The 10,378-nt window shown below is 24.7% G+C and overlaps 2 protein-coding genes across 2 annotated transcripts in view; both read left to right on the top strand.

Moving 5' to 3' along the window:
• The first annotated feature begins 802 nt into the window (after window positions 1-802).
• Window positions 803-1,993, top strand: LOC128959780 (uncharacterized). The gene is made up of 3 exons (XM_054305794.1): window positions 803-1,079; window positions 1,164-1,454; window positions 1,524-1,993. Exons 1-3 carry the CDS (start codon window positions 995-997, stop codon window positions 1,931-1,933), a joined length of 786 nt encoding a protein of 261 aa, XP_054161769.1. The 5' UTR covers window positions 803-994; the 3' UTR covers window positions 1,934-1,993.
• Window positions 1,994-7,637: 5,644 nt separating this feature from the next.
• LOC128959751 (zinc finger E-box-binding homeobox 1-like) overlaps window positions 7,638-10,378 on the top strand; it is a 30,996-nt gene continuing 28,255 nt past the window's right edge. The window contains exon 1 of the mRNA XM_054305756.1: window positions 7,638-8,291. Within this exon, the coding sequence (XP_054161731.1) occupies window positions 8,222-8,291 (70 nt within the window). The 5' untranslated portion in view covers window positions 7,638-8,221. The remainder of the gene's footprint in view (window positions 8,292-10,378) is intronic.

Below are 10,378 nucleotides of genomic sequence, written 5' to 3'. Positions count from 1 at the left end.
TAATAATATTGTATTATATTATTATACTATAAATACTGAAATACTTTATTATGTAAAACATTAAATTATTTGATGATCTCATCATTTGTTGTCATTTAAAGCATTAATTTATGAATAAATAGTTAAATATCTTAAGAGACATATGTTTTTTAACTCAATGCTAAATATATTAAACAATTCACCGGTTGTTTTATATTATGTTATCAATACTTAAACTATAAAAATGCAAATTAAGTTAATTAAAGTTTTTAAAAACCAATTTTAGGAAAATTTATTTAAATATAATATTTTCATAATTGAAATAAGTTATGAAATTGACTGACATGTCTAATGTAAACTATGAAAATATATATTAAAATAATTAAAACCCGCAAAACAAGTATAAATTATTATAATAATAATATTTACTATATTTCGTATGAAATATAGCTGTAAAACACAAATTAGAGGATATTTTTGTTAGTATTTTTGTCATTGAATTTTTTTTTTCAAAATAACATATTATTTTGAATATAGTTTTTCAATGCTATTTGAAAACAATTTTTCAGTCATTTATTGGATACTAAAAGCTATGCTTAGATGAGTCACTTGTGTTGAGAGACTAGTGTTGCAACAAATAGTGTTGTAATTGTTTGTTGACTTCAAATTAAATTAAATTTTATGTCATTTACTTAACAAATGATATTTGAATTGATTATAGATTTTATATGTTTTAAAAATATATGTTTAAAAATAAATGTTAAATAATTAATTGATTCAATCAATGAATGAATTAATCAATTGGTTTGAGTACTCAAAGCAACACTACTTTGAATTGAAGACGTATTTTGTATATTAATATCAATGTATTATTGACTCAATAATTGATTCAATGATTACTACATTGTTTGGAGACTTACTGTAAATATTACAACAAAACAATTAATTACATTATTGTCATCAAAGACAACAACGACAAGACATGTGTCGATGATTGACACCAAACAAGTGGTCAATGAAAATGTTTTGTTACGATCTGTCGGTTGCAAAGTATTTGTCAGCCGTTTATCTCTTGTATTCAGTGTTTGGTTTTACGAGAGGTTTGTATACATAACTTATGATATGATATTTGCCATACATTTGAAGTAATCAATTGATGTGATGTCTTGTGGTCTTATTATAAGTTGAGTGCCATATCGGTCAACAGTGTTCACTGCTGAGGATGTGTCTACCGATCTCATCGCACGTATACTGCGATGAGTCCAACATCTGTCGGTGTAAGAAGGAGTACCCGATCTCAGTCGGACCGCATTCATGTCTGGCCCCCAAACAAGTAGGAGAGCGCTGTTCACATCCAGAGGAATGTACTCACAATGACAAGAATTCTCACTGCAATCAAAGTCCATATACCAGTCGTTGTGAATGTAATCCCGGATTCAATTTTGATCGCAACCATCGCGTCTGTGTATTGACTGGTTTGTCATATAAACTGATTTAATGATTGTTTATATTTGTTTAATAAATTGTTTTTTACTAAACAATAGAAACTAAAAACACGAGAAAAGGCTCAAATCCTGTGCTAATGATACCGACCGCCGCCGGTCTTCTTATGGCTTGTTTTAGTCTGTTATGTTGTTGTGCTCTTATATGGCATAATCTTTGCCGAAAACAAGATGTTTTGGTCAGAAATGGTCATAACTCGTCAAATAGTGGCAGAAGTCGTCGATCTGCAAGTAATACGGATTCAAGACGTGGCACTACAGCTCATAATAGGCGCCATCAGAGCAATGATAATAACCAGACAACCGGTCATTTGCCTCCATATGAATCCATATTAATTGATAGCATGAATAACGATCCGCCTCCCAGTTATGAGGACGTTATTAAAGAGTCTCAAACGCAGATCACTGGATCAACACATGAAGACTCGGTGACTGAAACTAAGATAACTTAATATCAATTAAATTGTGTCAAAAAACTATTACATCATTATTAGCACAATTAACTAAAAAATGGAAATATTTTTTTATAACATTTTATTATAAGATGAATGAAATTTTTCAATTGATTAGTCTGTGATTTAAACGAATGCATTCAATGCTTATTTCCAATAAGTTAATCACTTTAATTATATATTAAGTCAATTATTGTATAGTATATTGTATTTATAGTATTTGTTATTTTTTGTACAATATTTACTACATATTTATTATTGTAATACAAATTATATCAGTGATTAGATATTTACATATTTATTCAATATTTGCTAATCACAATTACCGTAATGCATATGTCATCTCTCTCTCTCTCTCTCTCTCTTATCTATATTTAATCATTGTCTATTGTCATTTAATATATATATATATATTATTTTTATTTACTATTTTAATCATTGTAGCACAATTATATGAAATAAATGACAAAAAATCTTTACAAATAATTTAGCATACTTGCAGTAATTGTTGTTATATTAAAAATTTATATTTTAAATTTTATTGCATTAATAGATTTTTTAAAATAATACAATTAAAAAAATATTTTTCATTATTTTTTATAGAAGCAAACGTTAAATCGTATACAGTGTTATTAAATTGTTTAAAAATACTGTATAAAAACTAAATAGAAATGAGGATTTTAAATTAGTTAAATCTTAACAATAAAATAAAATTAATGGCTTTTATGGGTTATAATTTATGACATGTCATTACTAGAATATTTATTAACAATTAACTAAATTTGCGATTTTGTTAGAAAAATACAAAATTATTAAAATGTAACAAAAAACAAATATTGTACAGTATTATAGTTTCAACAAATATCTTAATGAATAGTAATTACTTTAAAATATCAAAAGATAATTAAAAAAAATCATTTTCTAATGTAATATAAAAATAAAAAATTTTGTAATAATTATTATAGAAAATTAATTAACTATTTGTTTTTGATTTTTATTTGATTTAATTGATATTAATCGATTCAAAAATTAAATTAGTTAATCATAAATTTATATATTTTATAATTAAAGCTATGATTTAAAACTATTATATTTTACTATACTGTACAGTATATACAGTTTATAAAAGTTTTCCGTTTTATAAATACAGAGCTAATACAGTTGAATAAGAATTCTATGTTTGGTCAGAGTATCGGACATTAATGTTGTAATTGTTATGAAAAATATAAATTTTTATCAATATATCCTATCAATTATTATATAAAACTTATAATAATAGGAATCAATAAAAATGATTGACTCGAATAGTACTGTATCGTTATATTACAAATTGTAATTTACACTAATTTTATAAATCTAATTCATTATAATTGGTTTAAATGAACTTTAGATAGTACTGGGCATTAGATTCATAGGATAGTAAAAATAGGTTTCGATATAAATACAGTACAGTACAGTACATAGTATAGTATTTTAAACATTAACTAAAACTAATAAAAATTAGAATACTTTATTAATTATTAAAAATAATGGTAATTAAAATTATAATGTATATAAAAAACTATTTAAAATGTTGCAATGTTGAAATATCAAGATAAATATTATCAACAGTATTGAATTTTGAAAACTAGCATTAAAACTAAAATTGAATTATATTTTTATTAATAAAAATCATTATTATAATAGTTATTTATTATTAAAAAGAACTATTTAAATTTTGTTAAAATTGATAATTAAAATTTTTATAATATTTTCTAATTAGCATTATTTTTTAGACAAATAAATATTAAATGCTTCAAATACAATTTTTAAAAATTAAGCTTCAAAGTCAATTTTCAATGTATTACCATTAAGTTTACATTTTTTGTTGTTGATTGATTTATATACATCTGTTTCAACTATTTTATAATATTAAATAATATTTTTGTAAACTGAATGGCAATACATTGAAAATAAACATTTAATTATATTTTATTAGTTTTTTAAGTGAAAATGATTTTATAATAAATTTAATCTACATATACATTAAGCACAGTGTCTTATGTATATTAATCCAAAGTTAGAGCAATTTGAATTATATTTACATTTTAAGGAATTATATGAATTCATGTTTTTTATATCAATATAAACCTTTGATTGTGATTAAAATAATATACTATTTTGATTAGAATCGGAGCTAATATTTCTTAATTTTTCCCATTTGAGTTCATTTACATTTATAATATATTAATAAAGATTCTTTAATATGTTAATTATAGTCATTGAAAATTTTTTAAAAATCCAATAGAATAATAATACTCACTTTTAGCACATTTTAAGCACAATTTTTTAATTAATAATTTTATATGTCTACAGAATAACATAACATAACATAAAAAAATATTATGTTACTTTTAGCAATTAAGTTATTATTTTAAATAATCATCAAAATCTATGAGTTTGTAGCTAAACTTGGTATATGAGACTTGTGTCATTTATATTGACCACTAAAAAAATATAGTAAAAGTAGATAATGTAAATACTATGTGTTAATTGTATGCAAATTTCTGGTTTAATATGTATTGGTATAATATTTATTTATATTGCATAATATTATGCTTGAAGCGATTGATTGTAATAATAATAATTTTTTTAGTATCATATTTTAAATTTAAATTACAGTTTTGAAAACAACATATAAAAGTTTACAGTATTTACAATCAATATAATTAAGTATTGTACACAATAAATAAATTTTGAAGTCAGATGTTATTTTAGCTATTTTATTGAATTTCAAATTATAATACCAATAATATTATAATATAATACCAATGTTAAAAATTAATGCCAAACCATTCAATGCCAAAATTATGTTCACCTAATTGATTTTATACTTTATTACACTATTTACAGTGATATACAATATAAAAGTAGATATAAATTTGCTTTTAAACAAATTTTTATCTTTTTTAAATAATTAATTGATTGCATTAATATTATATTAAGTTGAAGTTGAATATATATTATATAATAATTGATAATAAGTTCAAACTTAATGTATTAAATTTTAACTTAAATTAAACTTGCGTGAAGGTATGTTATTATTTTTATCTTAAATGTTTTAAATAAACACTTTCTATTGTAGATTATTTTTCAATAATAATTTCAATATGTTTAACAAATATTATAATAAATTTATATTAATAACATTCATATTATTGTAAACTGTGTACAGTATGATAATGTTAGTTATTTTGTATACAATAATTCTAACCTATTTGGTCTTATATTACAAAATGTCTAATTATTCAAAAATAAATACATGTTGTAGTTTTGCTAGTGTATGATAAAAGTCGGATATCCCATTAGGGCTCAGGTCTAATCATAACATCAATATAATACCGTATGAGTCACCCATTTATTAGTTTACCAATTATAAGAGTTAGCATATTTGTTATAATTGATGGAAATTAACATAAGCTATCAATTGTTTATTCCTGTATAATATTAATATATATTATTGTATGATTTATCAAGTACAATTTAGATTTTATTGAATTCTCACTTCTATTTAATTTGCAAAAATAAATAAATAATAACTTTCATCATGTTAATTAAAATACAAATTTAAAAACTTACAATATATCTGAAATGTTTTATATTAAAGTCATATTTAGTAATCATAATATTAACTTAAAAAACTTTATAGTTTACTGAAAACTAATTAAAGTCATAATCATTGGTTATAATCATAATTCAATAAAGTTAAATGTTTAATTAATTTTTACAGTTACATAAAATTGCAACATTTTATAATTTGTATTATACTAATTAAATTAAAAATATAATTAAAAATAAAGTAGTATCAACTTATAACTTATTTAAGTTAAATATTATCATAAAAAATATCGTTGACATTATTTATAAATTAATATTAATAATAATCTAATTAAATATATAAATCGATTAAATGATTAAAGTTAAAAATATAAAGTAGATAAAATTATATTTTTAGGCATTTTGAATATTTTAAAAATATCAAAATATAAATTTTTAATTAGCCTATATTAAATTAATTTTGAAACTTTGATTGTATATAATTTATAACATCTGACATAAGTTTGATTAAATAAACAATATATGGAAAATTTGTGGAATATTTTGTTTAATTTATAATAAAATTAACTCAATTGAACTGAAACCTTAAAGCTAATAAAAATGACAGAATTATTGGTTAATTTATTTAAAAATGTTAATACATCTTAAATTATATAATATACATGTATTAAATGTTAGGTTATTTGTGTATTAAAAAGAGCAATAAGTTTTGTTACATTACGACAATTGATACCAATTGAATGCTACAGAAAATGAATGTAATAAAGCAATGAATACCTAATTTATTTAAAGTAATTCAAACACAGGAAACATGTCTTTACTCTACTGTACTGTAGTATTGGTGTTATGTTGTGTTTGAGGCAATAGACTATAGTTTGAGAAATACCGCAAACTTTCATTTGTTATAACATTTAGATTAAGTGACGCAAACAGGAAATACATACAAACGATGTTCGACTCCTATAATAAAATATAATTAGTATTTATTGATGTGATCCCTATGTGTCTGCACCACCACTACCACCACTGTTGCTGACAATACATAATATTCGTATATACAGTACATTACATCAGTTTTACTACTATTGGGATCACCAGTCAGTGGTTAAGCATCAGGTGTGACCCATCTATTCACTCAATTATTAATCAAGCAATTGTTTGTCTAATCATATCATAAATTTTTATTATTACTGTTTAACAATTTAACGAACCATTTACTGACAAATAATAATATAAAATACAATAGTTGTTAAAAACAATAATAATAAATTGAGCAATAGTTGATTGGAAATAATTATATAATAATTTTTAAATTAGTGAATAATTTATTTAAATTACCTTTAATTTGTCTTTAATTTTTGTTGTTTACATTACAATTATGTCATTATTGATTATTAGTATTTTTTGTTGTAATTAATTTATCAAATGTATTAGATCTATCTCCTCATAAAATGTTTGCCACACTAAACAAGGTCTATATGTTTGCTCCCTTTCCACCTATTTTTTGATAACATTTTACTGTGCCATACAATGAATACATTGATTATAAAATTATTTGATTAGTGTTTTTAATAAATATAAAGTAAATGTGCAGATATTGAGTGATAACATAATTTAAAACCTGAAGATATCTTATTAGAAACAGATATAACTGTATAAACTGTATATTTCACGCAAATAGTTGATGAAGTAATTTGTTTTTGACACAAAATATACTTATATTCACAAAATCGCTATTTGGATAGTATTTCATCGCTAAAAATAATAAAATAAATGTAAACATTTGCATCAAATCAAGACACGGCTAAAGTTGCTGTTATGTTATATACTGTATGTGTATTACACAGTATATATAATATCATATATGTTTGTGTGAACGTTAAGTAATAAATCATTTATTAAAAGTGTGAAAATCAATGCATTGATATTAGCGACCAATGAGTTTAACAAAGTTTTTTTGATTAATCAAATGTGTTATTCATTAGATATTTGTGTCAAATGCCAAACAATGCAGTCAATTGTTAACTATTTTTTCAATTAAATATTTATAATATTATCATATATTAATTAATCATTAATAATAAGTTTAATAATGATTAGTGTAAATGCCCTTGTTCAAATGTTTGTTTAATCTATTAATAATGCCTATTAATTGTGTGTATTACACTGTGTAATATGGGACAGTTATACTACATCTAGAGTATTGTATCAATAGATATAATAAGTTGACGGACACTACTGCCAAACAAATAAATACCTGTCCTATCATTTCAATAGTAATCTCATTATTGGTTCGTAAATAAACTTTTTTTATGAATCAGCGAAACAATAGTCCAATGATTGGTTGAGCCAATCGACAACAGCACAGGTATTGCCAATGACTGGCAGTACGTTAGTGTCAGTATAGATGACGCGATCACATGGAAAGGTATGTCTAATATAGACATTCATACGGCGCTTATTGGATGGTTATGCCCCACCTCTTGAGCTCAAAATTGGATAAACCTTTGTATTGAGAGACTGTGTTATTAACATTTGATGCCCTCTATAGTGTGTTTGTGCAGCACTGGTAGCACTGGTAGCGACTCTATTGCCGATGTAGTCATACATCGCATAACAGACAAGAATATTGTGTAAATCAATTGACACGAGAAATGAAATGAAGAGAGACTATCGTTGACTGACTCAGGCATGGCTTTGATGGCAGACATCGGCTCAAAGTGTACACGACGTAAACAAGCCTATCCTAAGAGGAAAAACGGTATGTCATGTCATGTCTTGTCCACACATTTATTACCTGTCCATTCAATTATCACTCTATGACTTACTTTTACTGTTTAATACTTACACAACACAACATATACACCGCATAACACATACCTATTAGTTAAGCAGTAAATACATTAACAGTGAATGTGTTGTTTGCCAGCAAAACGCTTATAAGTTTATGTAATATATATATATATATACAGTATATACGATATATATATATTATATGATATATATTTATATCAACTCTAAACACGTAAAAAGCGTAATGAAATTATAGGCTAAAAATAGATTAACTTATCCTTACTTTTTGAATGTAATTTAACTTTAAAAGTCTTGAGTCATTGTCTTTTGTCTGAATCTTATTACTCAACTTTTTGTTGCCTCTCTCTCTCTCTCTCTCTCTCTCTCTCTCTCTCTCTCTCTCTCTCTCTCTCTCTCTCTCTCTCTCTTTCCCCACTTATTTGACTTTTTGAAAGCAAAAGTTTGTCAAAACAAAAAGCCAATCCCAGACATTGTTATAAATACTTTGGTAAATAACATTAAGGTTTAACTAACTATAATAACTGATTAAATCACCAAAAATGAGATGCAATTGTGAAATGCAATCAATTGTTTTTATATTGAAGTAAAACTTGAAAATTATATGACAAACACATATGCTTTGCTTTATATTCATAATAATATTGTTATCCATTTTGACTGTATATGTGGTGTATTGAAAAATAGTTTGTATTTTGTTTATATGAATATCTCTCATAACTGTTATCTGCGTTAAAAAGTCTTATTTTAGAGATAAAGTCAAGAATTATTATGTCATTAACTTCAGAGTCTTATATTTTATGGTAAGAAATCTAATATTTAATGTTTAGGTTAACAAAAAAATAGTTGAAAATAATTTATAAAATGTGTTTAAAAAGTTTAGTAATAATAAACTTTGTATTTATTTGAATGTATATATCTCTCGGGAATTATAACTTATCGATTGAAATGCTAAAAGAAAATTGATTTCAATGTTTCCTCTAATCAAATGAGGTTTTGTAAATTAAGTGAAGGCAACCAAAAGGCCAGTAGTGTTGAGCACAAGGTTGCAAACAAACATCTATGTGCTGACAAAGTCCAGATGACCGGCTGAGGGTCGTTAAGGTTGTACCAAAAATTCCAACCAAAAGCACTGCCATAACCTAAACGGCTCCATCATTGCATTGCCAACACATTCAATACCATAGCATAGCACAGACTCTTGACATACAGTATCACAGTATCAGTGCTTCAACTGATAAGTTATAATTCCAAGAGAAGGTGTGTGAGAGTCAACTCAAGACAAGTGAGACACAGGAGTCACACAAATGAGCAAATGAGAGATGAGATGAATGTACTGTTTTGTGCTCTACCAGTGCTTTGACATCCGGTGCCCCGACCGTCGTGGCACTGGCACTAGCACTGACTCCTACTATTGATTAGTCACTAACACCGGCATCACCAACACCTGGTTTACATTTATACCATCGATGGCGGCATATCTTCAAACAAACTAACATTTCTTTCTTTATACATGTCTTTAGTTTTATATTTGGTTTTTATTTTTCTAATTATTCAATGTTTGTCATTATGAATGCAATTTCAAAAAATGCTTATACAGTATATGTTATTTACTTTTTACCAAAACAATGAACTTTGCACTACCTATACCTATGTCTATGGCCTTAATGATTGCAATCTCATATAAACTTCTATTTATCTAATATTGTATATACTGTACATATATACTGTAAACTATTGGACTCATTTAAAAGCCACTAATAATTCATATTTAGGAAATTTTTAAGTTAGCCTTATATAATAACCATATGGCAAAGTAATTGGCTTTCAGTTAAAATAATTGGCCTAAAAATAAACAAAAATAGCTTACATAAGCAATAATGCAATAATATGAGACATTATATGCCCGGCATAGGCCTTAACTCGATATAATAGCCAAACGTTAGCCTTTTTAGTATTATATTTGCACAATCAGTGATGTTGGCGTTATTTTTTAGGTGCATTTAATATGACACCTAAACAGTTGATATAATTGAA

This window comes from Oppia nitens, unplaced genomic scaffold, assembly GCF_028296485.1.
Source record: "Oppia nitens isolate AA-2021 unplaced genomic scaffold, nextdenovo-longstitch-racon4-pilon3 scaffold4_pilon_pilon_pilon, whole genome shotgun sequence".
Lineage (NCBI taxonomy): Eukaryota > Metazoa > Arthropoda > Arachnida > Sarcoptiformes > Oppiidae > Oppia > Oppia nitens.
This window is presented reverse-complemented; position numbering and strand designations above follow the sequence as displayed.